Source organism: Myotis yumanensis, unplaced genomic scaffold, assembly GCF_028538775.1.
Source record: "Myotis yumanensis isolate MYYU_CA2020_CCGP unplaced genomic scaffold, mMyoYum1.0.hap1 SCAF_6, whole genome shotgun sequence".
In the NCBI taxonomy this organism is placed as follows: Eukaryota; Metazoa; Chordata; class Mammalia; order Chiroptera; family Vespertilionidae; genus Myotis; species Myotis yumanensis.
Window position 1 is genome coordinate 39,303,714 of NW_027223757.1, and position 17,078 is coordinate 39,320,791.

The following is a 17,078-nucleotide window of genomic DNA, read 5'->3' on the forward strand; positions in this document are numbered from 1 at the left end:
AAAAAAAAGAGGAGAAAAAAAGGGAGCCCCTGTCTGACTGCCTAGCCTTTCTCAGCCAGCACCCCCAGCTCCCAACAGCAGTATGGCGGTGCACCCAGGAACTGACTCCTTATTCCTTCAACTGTTTATGGAGCCTCCACTCTTGCCAGACAGTGTTCTAAGCATAGGATGAGGTACATTGGTGAGCAAGACAAATTTCCCTTTCATGGCACTTATATTCTAGTCAGGGAGGTTTCATTGGCAAGTGCTCTCAAGAACACCGATGCAGGGAAAGGGGAAAACAAATGATTGGTGAGGAGTCTGTGTGATATACGGTGTTTTAAAAATGCCTCTGAAGCATTGGAGCAGAGGCATCTGTGGGCAAGCCAGGAGAGTGGGATTTTTAAAAACCTGTTCCCTGCTGTATCCCTCCACTTGGAGCAGTATAGTAGCATGTAGTGGGTGCTCAATAAGCAAAAAAACACACAAAGTAAACCAACAACCAAAATATTTGTTTACTGAGTTATTGAGGGAAACTTAGGAGCAGAGCAGTTGTTCCAGATGGAGGCAACAGCAAATATAAAACCCCCGTGGCGGAACTCACTTGGCATGTGTGAGGGATGACACTGTCCCTTGCAGAGATCTTATCCACTGCCTTCCACCCTGTGTGTCAGAACCTAGGCCTCTCTGGGCCTTCGAGATCTGGCTTCTAGGTAGTGGTAGTTTCCGCTGCTCTCATACCTTCTGCTGCCTCTAGGAACAGCAGTATGAGACTGAGGCCAAGGCCAACCCATTGCCCTCCATCTACCTTACCTTTTACACATGTCTGGAGTATGTCACCAGAGAACAGGGAACCTGACACATGGAAGGCTGTAGCACACTCAGACCAGCCCCCACAGCTGTGCTACAGTTTGCTCCTCCACATCGCTTGTCCTGTTTACTCCTTTTCAGTAGGGGGATCTCATCAGCTTACAAATGCAGACCAATTTTTTTTTTTTTTTTGACAGCTTTAGTTAAAATTCATCTCTATAACTTATACCTGAAGTTTGGCCTCTGAATCTACCTAGAATAAATTTGTTCCTCCTTCTAAATCACAGCTTTTTAGATTTCAATCTTAGAGTCTTATAGCAGGAAAGGGCTTCAAAATTCTTCAGTCCAACTCTATCATGTTACGGTTGAGAAAATCGGGTAGAGGGGATATAAGTTTTGAATGCTCAAGGTCATGCCACTCAGTCATGGATGGGAGAACTGCATCTACAACCTGGTCTCAGGACTTCTTTTTCAGGTGGTGCCTGTTCTATGATACCAGGCTGCCCTTAAGTTTTATTTAAAATAAGTATCATCATTTTTGTTTATTTAAAAATTGGGAAGGGAATAGAAAATTAAAAGCAGAAATTTTAGAAACTTAAATTCACAATTTTTATTCTCTTTAAAGAAAAGAATAATCTTCTAGTAAGGTCATTCTCTTGCACACATAGCCTTCCATTTTTATTTGCCCTTCTTTAGTTTAGTCCCATAAAAGATTAAAGATGCACAAAGTTGGTCGAAGCTGGTTTTCGTAGCTCTGATGCTTGATTTCATCCATATGAATTTAGCAGAGAAATGGATTTATCAAAAAGAAATTTATCAATTTGCTTAATGTATAAGCATACAGTCTCTAAATAGATCTTTGTTTTAACAAATATTTAAAAGCTTCATTGAGTTTTATCCCCTTTAAGGAGAATGTAGTGATTATAGCAGCTTTAGATTAGACGTAAAGAGTTGAATATCTGTTAGTTCCTGTGGATTCCATCATGCCTGGATTTTCTGGGCATGTTAGAGCAGAATTGAAGACTGAGAGCAGGCTGTTGATGCTCTTTATACATTGTCCCGATGCTATGCATGAAACAACAAAAAAAGGTAGAACATTCCAGGGAAAGAGGATGCTTCTATAAGCAGTTCTAAGTCTAGAGGGATTAAAGCAAATTGTTTTTGTAGGTGAAAACCTTACATATTTGTCATTCCAGTGCTTCTGTGCACTAAAGAAGACTTTTACTTTTATCGCATGGATAGCTTTGCAGTTTTCTATAGAGCTAGAGTCGGGGTTTCTCAACCTTGACTACCTTAGTTTCTCAACAGTTGACCTTTGGGACTGGATAATTTTTTGTTGTGAGGGGCTGTTATGTGCACAGTAGGGTGTTTATCATCATCCTTGCCTCTAGATGCCATTAGCCTCTTCTCACCACCTTACAGGGTTGTGACAACTAAAAATGTTTCTAGACATTGCCTAATATGTCCCCTGGGAGCTAAAATCACCCTCTGTTAACAACCACTTGTTTAAGTCATTCTTAAAGTATTAGAAAATTTGATTTTATGACACAAAAAATCAGTCATGTTTGACTTATCTAGTAGAAAAGCCAGAGACTCGGTAAGTGGCTATTCCCTTTACTCCTTTGTCAAAGCAGCCACCCCTCGGCTGGATAGCACAGCACAGCTGAGTTTGTGACTGTCACTGAAAGAAACCCTATGGCTACTGGTGATGGGATTGAAGGAGGGTTGGAGCCCTGGGTAAAGACTGACAAGGATCTTCTGATTGCTTCTTCCTCTCCAGGTTTGATTTTATCCTTGATAATGTTGGTGGGTCCACTGAAACGTGGGCTCTAAATTTACTCAAGAAATGGTCAGGAGCCACATACGTGACTTTGGTGACTCCTTTTCTCCTGAACATGGACCGGTTGGGCGTAGCAGACGGCATGTTGCAGACGGGTGTCACCATGGGCTCTAAGACACTAAAGGTAAGGATTCAAGTCCTGGTTGATGAGAACAAGCAAGTGCCTCTTGCTCCTGGAAATTGATTTCTACCCAGACAGTTTCTTTCATCTTGGGGACAAGCATGGGCTCTGGAGTCGAATGTGTTCAAATTTTATCCTCCTTAGTAGCTGTGTGACCCCTTGCAAATCATTGTCACTAGACCTTGATGTCTTCACCTGTAACACGGGGCTAGTAGGATATATGCCTTACCTCATGTTGTAAGGGTTAAATGAGATCATCCATGTGAAGGACTTGGCACAATGAAAGGTCCTGTTAAATGTTAGCCTTTATTGTTACCATCTGATATACCTTCTGCTTTTTTCTTGCCTATATCTGATGCTATCTTCACCAGTCTTAACACATAAGGTCTCTTGTATGGGAAGGTGAAAATGTTAGTGGCTATTTTTATGTTCGTAGGATTGGGATATGCCAGTGATTCCCAGTTGGGGCTTTCAGACCATTAGAAGTCCATGGGCAATTTTTGAAGGAAATTGTAGTCTTACCTCAGTGAGACTACAAAGACTCATAGAACCATCAGGCCTTTCCTGGATTTATATTGATTGTCCCAACACTGCATATCCCATGTGGATCAGAAACTCTAGCTATTGATGGCATTCTGGGAGTTTCTGATGCTTGATTAGTCAGCCTGACTGTTAACAGGGCCACTGTTACCAGGGCTGTAAGGAGCTCTGTCCCCCACCTGAACACATCCAGTGTGTGGTGGGCCTGGAGACGCACAGGACTGGTAGCCTGAGTGTTTGTTCTTACTTAACATGATAGCCTTGTCCTCACAATGATGACAGAACCTTACATAATTCCACCTTATACACTGTTGGTAATTATAGGTCATTGGTTTAAAATCTGAATTAGTGAGAAGGTGGAATAAGTGATACAAAAAAGGAAGATAAATTCTATTTCATTAATTAGACAAAATACTTTAGGCCCAGGAAAAAGGCAGTAGAAGGTTCCTTTACAGTAAAAGGTTGTGGGTCACTGTGTCGAGCCCTCCGTCACTGACCCATATTTGTGAGATGACTGGCTTGATAATTATCTTAACATTTTTTTATTCTAGAAATTAATTTGGGACCTTTCTGGGAGTGAACTTTAGGACTTTGGTCTCTCGGATTCTGTGTACTAACTATACACTTAGAAGTAGTAGTGAAGAGCTGTGATAAAAGAGACCAGCACTCAATTCTTAGGAACCGTGTGTGGGTGATAGAGGTGAACACCCAACACAGTGAACACACAGCACATTTTCACTGGATCCAAATGCAGCCAGAAAGTGTGCACAGGGTGCTCTGTGAGAGAAAGGAAACGTACTATGATTTGTCTCTTCTTTCCTTTTTCACAAAACCCAGGCTTTCCAAGAGCTTTAAAATATAAGTTTAAGTTTTCTAAACGGTTTTACAGTTTGTATTCCAGTGAGACCCCTTACAATTTAACCTTCAGAGCTGGCCTCTGAGAGTAAAATAGGCATAGCTCTCTTCATTTTCCCTTTCTCCCTGCTTGAAAGATGATAGTGGTAATCTCATGTGAAAACCTTTTAAGTAGTTTCTGATGTCTTTCTAGAATGTGCAGTTAAAGCCTCATTGTAATGCTCTGGGCTCTCCTGCCTGCTTTAGTTTACTCTCTCCTGTAATGGCCTGGAAAAAAAAGTAAAAATTCTGCTTTTGCAGAACAGAAGTTTCACTTTACAGGGCAACCCACTGTAAAGAGTTATAGTCATGACGGTGGTAACTATTGCTATTCCTTCTTTAAAATCCTAAACAATTACCAGAATGTTTTAATTGTAGTCTGTAAAGCTAGACCTTAGCAGGAAGTACATGAGCTTGTCTGTGAGTGTAGTTAACTGGGCCCCCTGTAAGCTTGGGATAATCTCAGTGCTTCAAACTGAATTTTTTTGCCTTTTTTTTTTTTTTAAGTTACCTAGACCAGTGTTTCCCAACCTCTTTCATGCCCTGACACACATAGAATATGAAAGTATTTGAAGAGCACGTTGAGGCTCCTCCGGGAGCAAACTACCTGGAGCCTCTGCAGCCCAGGCTCTGCCCTGCTATCCCAGGGGCTGACAGGCATCCATGTCCTGTTCCACCTATTCTAGGGTAAACTTGGGTCTGTTTGCGTCTGTGGTCTTGGGATAATTATTAATGGTGACTCCTTTAACTCTCACAGTTGTTCCAGGTTAGACAGTAAACTGTAGGGTCACTTGACCAAACCCGTAAGCCATTCCTGACACACCTGCTGTGAAGCTCTGCCTAGACAACAGCTTGGTTTTGTCTTTCTTTCTAGTCTTAACTCTCATTTGACATGGCCCCAGTCTCTCCTCAGCAAGCTTTACTTTAGCACTAGGGGAACATTTGTTGTATACTTTTTATGTATCAGGCATTTTACATACATTCTCCTTTAATCCTTCCAACAACCCTGGGCGCTAGGTGGTGGCATCACCATTCTGCAGGCCAGGGAACAGTCTGAAAGAAGTAGCTTGACCTAAATAACACAGCTATTAAGTGCCTGAGCTCGAGTAGCAGGGGAGTTCCATTATACTTGCCAGCTCCATGCCTTGGCAGCAGCTGACTCACGCTGAGGCAACGTTGCGGGCGGGCTCAGGGAAGAGAAGTCAGCCATCCCAGCAGTTGTGGGCACATGCGGGGAGGAGGCACTCGGTCCTGGCTGCCTCAGGATAGCTCACATCCGACCAAGTGTAGTTGGGCAGGTCAGTGGGGTATCATGGAGATCCTCAGCTCACTTGTTGTTTTCATCATTGCCTAATGATAATAAATAATAACAGTTCAAAGTAGGTATGGCAGTGAGTGTTCGTGAACCCTCTTGGTGTAAGATTTTTGCTTATCTTCACCAGGAGGTGTTTTGTCCCATTATAAATTAGGTGGCTTTGGACTTGCTGTAACTATAGGGGAAGACCCAGCCATGATACATTAAAAACCCTTAACTTTGTTTTGCCTTTAAAACTATCTTATTACTTTCAGAGCCAGAAAAAAAAAAACCTGTGGGTTTCTTATCTAAAATTATATTTTGATGCCTTATTGCCCTCAAAGAATTCTTGAATTAGGTAAAAAGCTCTTTTCTGGTGCCTCTCGGCCTTAACTCAAACCTTAGTAGAGAAGGCCTAGAGGTATCAGCCGTAATTTCTCGTAGGGAAGAAATTGAGTGTATAAGACCATCTAGACCAGTGGTTCTCAACCTGTGGGTCGCAACCCCTTTGGCGGTCGAACGACCCTTTCACAGGGGTCGCCTAAGACCATCCTGCATATCAAATATTTATGTTACGATTCATAACAGTAGCAACATTACAGTTATGAAGTAGCAACGAAAATAATTTTATGGTTGGGTCACAACATGAGGAACTGTATTTAAAGGGCCAGAAGGTTGAGAACCATTGATCTAGACTGTCATTTTAAGGAGAGCTTTCCTGTGCTTACTTGTCAATCACACATTGGTGAAGAAGCCTGGGTTCACAGGGATTGTTTTTGTTCATTCATTTATTTACTAAACATTCACAGAGCATTCACTGTCATTCACTGTGCCAAGGTGCTGGGCATACAGCTCATTGTGGCAGCATGAAATGGGAAGTCAGTTTGTCTGTTTTAGTCCTCCAGAAAATACTTTTCTCTAAATTTGCATTTAGTCAGAATTTATCCTTTTCTGTATTTGACATGTCTTTTTTTCCTTTTCATTTTAGCATTTCTGGCAAGGAGTCCATTACCGCTGGGCCTTTTTCATGGCCAGTGGTCTATATCTGGATGACATTGCAAAGCTGGTGGATGAAGGAAAGGTATGTGCAGCCTGTTGTGTTGCTAGAGTGTTCCTTGTAATCTGGGCAGCCTGCCCACCAAGCCCAGTCCTTGGAAACTCTGCAGAGGTGGGCTCGACCAGCATGCGTGCTGCCTCACATGGCCAAGTTTAAGTGCCGTGTTTTTGGTTCTACCTCCCTGGGAATCATAGATGTAGACTGCTATATCTGAAAAAGAGCTCACACTGTCTAGTCGAATCCTCTTGGTTTATAGATGAAAACGCAGGCCCAGAGAGGTTATATGATTCCCCTGAGGACCATTGGTTAGTGGTTAGCAGAACTGGGGTCTGTAGCTGGGCTGCTACTATCTGCTAATGGTCCTGAAAAGAAGGCACCATGAAGGCAGTGTGCAAGGAGGTGGGGGCATACTCGTGAGTTTACGATAGAACTGCTTCTGGAGGTAAGCGGATTTCCAGACGGGCAAGGAGACCAAACATTGGAATTTAAACCCCAACAGAACTGGACTGAAAGTCAGGTACCGGGGTCTCCTATCCCCTGGCTGGTGTAAGAAAATCGAGGGCCAGTAAATGGTATGCCTGAGAGGGTTGATGGGCAGGACATGGGTGAGGATGGATGGAGACTTTGTGGGGATAACTGGTTGGTTTTCCGACCACTTGTGGCCATCCTGCAGTGGGCATTGTGGGGAAGGACTGCTGCTTATATTCAGGTCATATCTTTTGGGGTATCAAAAGGCCATTCAGGGCTGTTGAGGGTTGAAAGGCTACTCAGCTACTGCCGTTTATTTGAGTTTGTACACAATCTTAATCTCTCTGATATTCTATCTTTGAAGGATAACCCAGAAGGCAAACTCATATTTTGGTGCTGATATTTATGACTTTATTGAGAGATTATATGGAATTATAGGATGGAGAACCTTATATACTCTAGAGGGCATAGATAAAATCATTCCCATTTTACAGATGAGAAAACTGGCTCAAAGAGATAATGGGACTTGCTCATTTGCAGAGGTGGGACCAGAACTCATACTTCCTGACTCCCAGTCCTGTGCTTTTCCTTCTCCACCTTCAGCTGCAATCTTAGTGCCTAAGTCTGATCTTGGACTTCCCTTGTCATTTTACAGGGGGCAGGGATAGTGATTGGAGCAGGGCCAGCATTACCTCCACGTGATCCATGCTAAGCCACTTGCAAAGAACCCTTTGCGATGGACTTGCTTCTGCTGGCACCTGCCCCTTGCTGGCCCATTTTGTTGTTCCATTTCAGTTGTGGAATGGACTGTTTTTAGGAACTCCTGACTTCTTTTTATGCATGTAGTGTTGTTTTTTTAAAATTCTATTACAGCCAAGGAACTACATACATTATGTGATAGTAAAGACCTACTACTCTTCCCTAAATTTTTTGGTTCCAAATTTGCATGCCTTTTCTCGGACTTCTGAATCTGGGTGTGTAGACGGAGGGCTCATCCTTATTATGACTGTGTGAGTGACCGTTTGCAGGGGTCTTCCCACATCCCTTGGATGCTTATTTTATTTTTAGAAAGGCGGGAATAAACTATTGTAAGATAATTTGGCCCATGATTCTGTATAGTGCTCATGTGGTTGGAGCTCCATTGTTAGGTCCCTGTCCTACAGCGGCCACCACACAACTGTGCTTGTCCTGATAGCTGTTTCAGGCTGTCCACTTACCACTACCACTTTGTATTCAAAACACTGCCTCTTTCTCTCTACCTGGAAAATACTATTTACTAAACAAAGAAGAGAGGTGACTTGTGTATATATATCTATTAAATTTGGCAGATAACTGGTAGAATGGCTAATATAGGAAATGATATAAATAAAGATGCCCTTGAAGTATCCTTGAATGAGGGGCAGTGAAGAAATATTCTTCTGACCTTCTCTGCACCAGACTTACTTGGGCTTGGGTGTAATTCTGACAGTGAAGGGCTCTGGAGCCATGGAAGTTGATATGTGACATTGGATGTCCTGGTGAGGTCGGCTCTCTTATCGTGCATCCTGCTTCGTTGTGGGTGCACCAGGTCACTGACTGCCTACACTTGGAAATCAGAAAGGATTACGTATCAGGTCTACTTATCCTGTGTTTACTAACATGTGGTTAGTAAAGATTGACATTCTTTAAGCTTTGGCTGAGTGCTTAATGACTCTAATTCAAGGCGTCTGATAGAGGACCTATAGTTAGTTGTTCTTTGACACTGTGAAGCCATGAACCAAAAGAGCCTACTCTTTCAAAATATTTAAAGTTTTTAAATAGATATACATTTTCAAGGTTTAAATTTAAAAGGTAGGAAAAGTAATTTTAAGAAATCTTCCTTTGACTCCTGTCCCTCAGTGACTGAGATTCTCCCTGTCAGATGCAACTAGTGTTACCAGTTTTTTGGGTATTCCAAATATGTTCTGTGTATCAGTAGGCTGATACAGAGAATGGCTTATAATCAACACATTGAGTGTAATGGGCAGCTGAAATTGTGCCTTGTGCCATTTTCTGCTAAGCACAATAAGCATTTTCTGTTTTTTTATACTATTTAGCAATCATTTTTTGTTGGGAGTGGGAGGGCCATAGCAAATACTAGATTTGGGCCAAACATGTGTCATTGATTAACATACTCAAAGATTAAAAACATGAAAACCTAGCACATATCTAGCTTACTATCCTCGCCTCCCTCCACTCCCCATCCTACCACTGTGTCACATTTAAAGAGACTGAGGCTCTAAGAGACTAAATGACATGTTCAAGGTCACAGAGCTAGGCAGGGTCCAGGTCTCATGACCTCTGGGACAGTTCCTTCTATCATCCTTTGCTGCCTTTAAGATTGGGACAATAATAGTTAAAAACTAAATTTCTCTCCCTTGCCAGTAGGACTCAGTTGGATATTGTCAGTTGGTGAGGATTGAGCCAAAAGGTTGCTGGCTCTAACCTCAGTAGGGGGCATGCAAGAGGCAGCCTATCGATGTTTCGCTCTCACATTGATATTTTTCTCCTCTCTTCCTCTCCCTTCCTCTTACTCTAGAAAAATCAATTAAAAATCTTTAAAAAATCAAAATAAATTTCTCACAGAACCTTCATTGTTTTCTGCTTGCTTAGTCATCCATGTATTAGATAGGTGGAGCTTGAATTCGATCTACAGTATTCTCTTCTTGAATCTGTCAGTATCTTTCAGGACTGAGAGGAAGTGATGAGGCAGACTTAAGATCACAATCAGCCACTGATAAAAATGACTGTGCTTTGAGGGAAAATATTTATATATCTTTGCCTTTATATGCATGTGTCAGTTTCTTATTGGTGCTGTAACAAATTGCCATAAGTGTTGTGGCTTAAAATGACACTTATTATCTTACAGTTGTGGAGGTCAGAAGTCCAAAATGGGTCAGCAGATCTGTGTTCCTTTGGAGGCAGGTGGTGGGGCGGGTCTGTTTCTTTGCCTTCTCCAGCTTCTAGAGCAGTGGTTCTCAACCTTCCTAATGCCGCAACCCTTTAATACAGTTCCTCATGTTGTGGTGACCCCCAATTTCATTGTTACAAATTGAACATAATTAAAGCATAGTGATTAATCACAAAAACAATATGTAATTATATATGTGTTTTGCGATGATCTTAGGTGACCCCTGTGAAAAGGTCATTCGACCCCCAAAGGGGTCAAGACTCACAGGTTGAGAACCGCTATTCTAGAGGCTGCCTACGTATATTCCTTGGCTCATGGCCTTGCGTCACTTCGACTTCTGCTTCCATTATCATCTCTCTCCTTCTGACTAATCCTCTGCTTCCCCCTTGTGATTATGTTGGACTTACCCAGCTAATTCTCCCATCCCAAGATCCTGACCACAGTCTCATCTGCAGAGACCCTTTTGCAAATTAAATTATCATATTCGCAGGTTTTGTTACTCTGGCCGCCACAAGCATAAAATATCTCAAAAGATATGAAAAAAAAATTAAAATACTGGTTGCCCTTAAGGAGGGGAACTAGTTGGCTGGGGATCAAGTATGGAAGGGAAATTTTTCTTTGTACCCTTTCATCTTTTTGAGTATGTTTCTTTGCACACATTCTTCATGTAATTACTAGAGACCTTTGATGGCATATACTTAATGTCCACAGGTCTATTGAAGATCCTAGGTGACCAGCCAAGCTTCTTGATTGAGTGATGCTGTAGATACTTCTGTTTATGTCTTTATTTGAGCCAGCATCAAAATAGTTCCTATGTACTAATTCGAATTTAATTCAGAACATTTACTGAGGGCCCACAAGTACTCTGCTTTACCCAGGAGGATGTGGAGAGGTATTTTGGCAACGCTGAGTTACCTCCAAGCAGTGCTGTACACTGGCTCCCTGTAGGATGGAGGAGTTCTCTGTCTGCACTGTGCAGTGTGGTAGCCACTAGCCACATGTGGCTGTTGACCACTTGAAAGGTGGCTAGTGCAACTGAGAGACTGACTTTTTCATTTTATTGACTTTTGATCAGCTTAAATTCAAATAGCCACACGTGGCCAGAGGTTACCGTATTGGACAGTACAGTTTTAGAGAAAAAATGTATCAAGTTCCGAGTCAGGCAATTTCCCAGACCTCTGTTGAGATGGCCAGCCCCTAGTTTAGGCAGTTAATTACATTGCAAAACTGTAGGCTCCTTATTTTTAACTGGATTTTTTCCTCCATAGAAAGAATGCGGTGATCAGGAATTGAATCCTAGGAACACTAGAAAAGGGTTATCTTGCCAGATACGGCAAGTGCCTCATGGATCTGAAGCCTTGACGCCACGGACGTTTTCTGATGCTGCTGAGATTATTTCTGTGGGGGAAATGTAGTCAGAGTTTCCCTCACACCTGGCAGGAAGGAGTGCCTTTTTTTCATGGGGATCTAGGGATAAGTCCTGGATGCTTTCCAAAATGGGCACAGTTACTCCCTCTGAGAGTATCCCCATCCCACCCCATCTCACCGCCTATCTTCTAGCTTAATGTTTTCTATCTAGGGCAGGAAGTTCCAGAAATAGCAAATCCAAACAAAGTCTGCCTCTTTCTTTTGTCTTCTTTATGTCTCCTTAGTTTAAGTCCCCTCATTCCCCTTTACCCCGACCCTGGAAATATTGAACCTATCTCGGAGGTCAGGGCCATACCTGTTCTAGAGGCTGGGACTGTGGTTCTGTCACCCTGCCCTGGCTCCCTGGTGTCTGTCCACAGGAGTGTGGACTTGGACTCATGCCAGGACCCTTAGATCATCTTGGTGCCTGTCACTCGTCTGTCTCTCCTCATACACCCCACCCTCTGAGATCTGCGGTTTCCATGTGCAGTGGATGCTGAGGTGGGGTCTGGAGGACAGCTGGGCAGACTGCCCTGAGCTTCCCTCCCCACAGTGCACTCACACATGCTGTCCTGAGTGTGTCTCCTCTGCTGACCGCTCTGACCTTGCACTTAATCACTTGCGGTTCGGTTTCCCAATCTATCAGATAGGCTCGCTTAGTATTGGGATGCCTTTTAAGCTCTACTGTTCTGCAGCTCTCACTGGGAAAATGGGAATTGAGGGAAAACCTTCTGCTGTGCCTGTTTGGATGATGTCCTTGCACCACCAGCTTTCCTGTGCTTTGTGGTGAGCGGGCTTTTCTTGCCTCTTTCCTCAAGGGGCAGACAGGGTTTTGCTCCGAGGCTGGTAAGCGTCAGTATGCTTCGGAGGAAAAAGGGAGGCTGAGGTTCCCACTGTCCCTAACTCCTCGTAGGAGGGATGTCAGGCAATAAGTGCCAACCCCTGGGGCCTGGCTTTCTACAGCCTGTGTTTAAGGAAGATAAGGCACCCTCAGGAGACCCCGAGTTTGGGGCCAAGACTGGAATGAGTGCTGCTGCCATGGCATCTGCCTCCTGGTCAGCTGTGAGCCCCATCCATAGTGGAGGTGTGGTGTTGAGCCCACTCGCTTTATAACAGGGCTCCCTGAGCTGGGTGGACTATAGCAGTGTCATCACATAAATGTCTCCACCTCACTGCGAGTCACCTTTCTTTCCCCTCTGGGTTTTTACTGATCCCTTTGTCCATAACAAACGAGCATTGTAGGTCTGAAGCGAAGCTGTCCACAGGCACTGCCTCATTATCTAGTTAATCTCCATTTGCTATCACATGTTTGGCCAACATTGGCATTTGCCTGCCCGTTAATCAAGAGCCTCTTTTTATTGTCACTTATGGGAAGAGCTGAATGACTCATTATGCCACAGTCAGCCTTCTGGGCTTATCCCCACAATAGGCCTGACCACCCGATGAAAGTGTGCTGCAGGCGGCCTGTGTCATCAGTTCCAGACCCGGTCTCCCGTCAGAGTGTAAAGTGACCAGAGCGGGATGACCCGAGGCAGCTCGTGCTGGAGCGGAGCAGTGAATTCGGGGTCCTCTATGGCCTCTGGTGCCATGCTGCTGCCTTGGTTCTGTGACTGGTGTCCAATGTTCTATGACAAGCCTATGTTACTGCCTCCTTTCTTAATTTGTCACAGGTGCCTGTTTTGTGTTCGGCTTTGGATTAGTGCCTAGCACTTAGAAGGCACATAGTCAGTCTTTGTGGAATGAATAAATGTGTGTATGATATGAGTCAGGGACCCTAAGAATAGGGCAAAAGGCTGCTAATGTGCAGAATTTCACCTGGGAAGCTTATTTCAAATGAATTGTCTCCACCTCATCCCTAGAGATTCTCATTTAGTTCTAACAGGAGGCCAAGGAGCATGCATTCAGGTAATCAGCGTCCAGAAAACAATGTCCCAGGAGCTTTAGAGAGATTGGAGGGTTAGGAGGTTTGATATGGGACATGCAAGACACAACATTAGTGCATTCCATTCTTTTTAGCAGAGAAGGCAAATAGGTTTCATCTAACAAGCCGGCTCAGATCTGTTCATAGTGGCTGCAGTGTTGAGTTCTGAAAGTCATGCTCAGCTTGCTGGGAGGACCATGATTACTGATCAAGGATGTCCTCCATGGTGCAGATGGGAGGGGTGGCATATATACCACACATCTACCATCTCAGTGGCCTGGACACAGGGTTTAGGGACCACTTCTGCAGCTGGCATGATCCCATAGCACGAGGCATGCGAGCCAAGATACAGGTAAGTGGTTATAATCCTTGGCTACCTTTCCCCACCTTAATATTTTAGAAGGAGCTGTAGAAAGCAGCTGACATTATATGAAAGGCTCAGTGAGCAGTTGTGAGAGCACAGACTCTGGCAGTAGATCGAATTCTGCCTTACCACTTGGCAGTTATGTGTTGGGCAACTTACTTAACTCTGTGCCTTAATTTCTTCATCTGTAAAGTGGGAATAGTACCTACCTCGTAAGGTGGTTATAGGGATTAAATGAGGTAAACTATATAGAGCACGTAGAAGGGCACCTGTCGCAGGGAGGACAACACGTATCAGCTGTTACTTTTATCATGAGCTTAGTGTGATTTGTGGGTACAGAAGGATTTCCAACTCTGGAGACGGGAACGTTTGGAGTCTGAGGTGCTCTTCTGGTGGCTGAGCTGGGAAATTCACACAAGAGAAAGGTGCATCCGAACACTACATAACTCTTCTTCCTTTTGTAAAAGGAAAGGTGTCAGAAAACATATGTGTTGGCTTATGCCTTCTGACAACTCATCCGTGGAGGTACAGTAGGTGGTCCACTGTGTCAATTATTAACTCTGCTTGAAGCTTTGAAAAGGAAGAGCTCAGCATGAGGAGAGGGTGCTACCTGGGACCTAGTTTCTGAAGGAGGTGTTTGGTAGTACTGTTGAACTGTATGGTAAAAATAACATTCAGGCATTTTGAATGGCTGAGGCGGCTTTTGTGTAAATTCTGACCAACATCTTTGCTGTTCAGCAAAGTCTCCCAAGGCAGTTCCAGCCCTGGATGAGTTCTCCTCAGGCCCACATTGCCCACATACGACTCTTTTTTTTTTTTAAATATATTTTATTGATTTTTCACAGAGAGGAAGGGAGAGGGACAGAGAGTCAGAAACATCGATGAGAGAGAAACATCGACCAGCCGCCTCCTGCACACCCCCCACTGGGGATGTGCCTGCAACCAAGGCACATGCCCTTGACCGGAATCGAACCTGGGACCCTTCAGTCCTCAGGCCGACGCTCCATCCACCGAGCCAAACCGGTTTTGGCCCACATACGACTCTTACTTTCCAGTTATCTGACTGGCTTCCACCTAAGTGACAGTAAAAAAGTTTTTTTTATTTACTGTGTCTTATTTTTCTGTATTCCTTTAAAAAATATTTATTTTTCAAGTATAGGTGATATACATTATATTCATTTCCGATGTACAACATAGCGACTAGACATTTATATAACTTATAAAGTGATCACCCTGATATTTCCAGTACCCATCTGACACCATACACAGTTACTCCAATATTATTGACTAAATTCCCTACGCTGTATTTTATATCCTGTGACTTTTTTTATAACTGGCATTTTAATCCCTTCCCCTTTTCACCTAGCCTCTCAACCACATCTGCTGACCATTGGTTTTGTTCTCTGTATCTGTGAGTTAGTTTCTGTTTTGTTTGTTCATTTCTTTTTTGATTCCATACATAAGCAAATTGTATGGTATTTGTCTTTCTCTGATTTATTTCACTTAGCATAATACTACCCTGTATGTCCATCCATGTTGTTACAAATGGCAAGATTTCATTCTTTTTTACAGTTGAGTAATGTTCCATTGTATATATGTATTGCATCTTCTTTAGCCAGTTGTCTATTGATGGACACTTAGGTTGCTTCCATATCTAGTAATGCTGCAGTGAATACTTGTTGTTTGTTGATTTATTAATGATAAGCACAGGTGTGAGGTGATATATAATTGTGGTTTTAATTTGTATTTCTCTGATGATTACTGACATTGAGCATCTTTTCATATGTCTATTGGCCACCGTATGTCCTCTTTGGAGAAATGTCTATTTGGTCCTCTGCCTATTTTTTAATTGGATTGTTTTTGGGTGTTGAGTTGTATGAATTCCTTATATAATTGGATATTAGCCCTTTTCAGATGTATCACTGGTGAATATCTTTTTTTTTTTTTTTTAAATATATTTTATTGATTTTTTACAGAGAGGAAGGGAGAGAGATAGAGAGTTAGAAACATCGATGAGAGAGAAACATCGATCAGCTGCCTCCTGCACACCTCCCACTGGGGATGTGCCCGCAACCCAGGTACATGCCCTTGACCGGAATCGAACCTGGGACCTTTCAGTCCGCAGGCCGACGCTCTATCCACTGAGCCAAACCGGTTTCGGCCACTGGTGAATATCTTCTCACATTCAGTAAGTTGTCTTTTTATTTTGTTGGTTTCTTTCGCTGTGCAAAAACTTTTTAATTTGATGTAGTCCCACTTGTTTATTTTTTTCTTTTGTTTCCCTTGCCCTAGGAGATATAGCCAAAAAAATATTGCTTTTTGAGCGGTGTCAAACAGTTTACTGCCTATGTTTTTTTCTAGAAGTTTCATGGTTTTTCGTCTTACTTTAATCCAGTTTTAGTTTATTCTTGTATATGGTGTAAGAAAGTGGTCTAGTTTCTTTTTTTATGTGTCTGTCCAGTTTTTCCAACACCATTTATTGAAAAGACTGTCTTTATCCCACTGTATATTCTTGCCTCCTTTGTCATAGATATAAGTGATATTTATTGAGCTCCTGTCACATGCCTAGCATTGTTCTGGGTGTTGTGGAGGATACAAAAGAGGTGGCCTATACCACAGATACCCTCAGCTTGGGTCAAGTAAATATGCCAAACAGTTAACAAATTAAAACAGAGAAATCTGTCCTCATTCAGTGCACTGCCTGTGAGGAGGCCACAGGTATACATACAGCAAGAACCTTGGGGTACCCTCTTTGGTATTTCCCAATTGGGTGGGTAAGACGTGTACTCAGCTGTAACAAGCAGTCCATGAAGAGGGCCTCATGGGTCCTGTAGCAGTTCAGAGAGAACACTGCAAACTGGGAGGTCAGGAAGGGTCGTGTGAGGCCTGGGCGGGAAGGGTGGTAGAACACAGAGAGGCACAAACTCACCATGTCAGGCAATGACAAGCAGACCATTTTGGTGAAGAGTGGAGTCTGCATAAGGGCTGAGGTTTGGATGGTGGTGGCCTTTGAATGAAGTTTTGGGAGCTGTTGAAGGGTTCTGAGTAGGAGAGTGACATGACCAGCACTGAGCAGAAGTTAGGTTGAGTGATGATGCAGCTGGGCTACCTCACAGAGGGGAGGAGCAGATGGGAGCAGGGACAGCAGTCGGGAGCATGGACAGCAGTCACAGGCCTGGCCTGGCACAGAGCTCCTCCCCAGAGGCACAGACAGACCGGAGAGAGACTGTGTCTGTCTTAGTGAAGAAACTGATTATAGACGTTACCTGCCTTGATGGATGTCACTGTTCTTACCCACCAGTCAACCTTTTCTTGTGTTTTACAGATTCAGCCAGTTATTGAAAAAACCTTTCCTTTTTCTGAAGTTCCAGAAGCCTTTCTGAAGGTGGAAAGAGGACATGCACGAGGAAAGACTGTAATTAATGTCATTTAAATAAATAGTGTTTGGTGGTTA

General features: G+C 43.3%; 1 protein-coding gene across 2 annotated transcripts in view; it reads left to right on the forward strand.

The window, feature by feature from the left end:
• Positions 1-17,078, forward strand: part of RTN4IP1 (reticulon 4 interacting protein 1) — a 44,065-nt gene extending 26,987 nt beyond the window's left edge. For both annotated transcript variants that reach the window (XM_070417997.1, XM_070417998.1), the window contains 3 exons: positions 2,570-2,753; positions 6,467-6,559; positions 16,950-17,078. In XM_070417997.1, the coding sequence (XP_070274098.1) occupies positions 2,570-2,753; positions 6,467-6,559; positions 16,950-17,057 (385 nt within the window). In that variant the 3' untranslated portion in view covers positions 17,058-17,078. The remainder of the gene's footprint in view (positions 1-2,569; positions 2,754-6,466; positions 6,560-16,949) is intronic.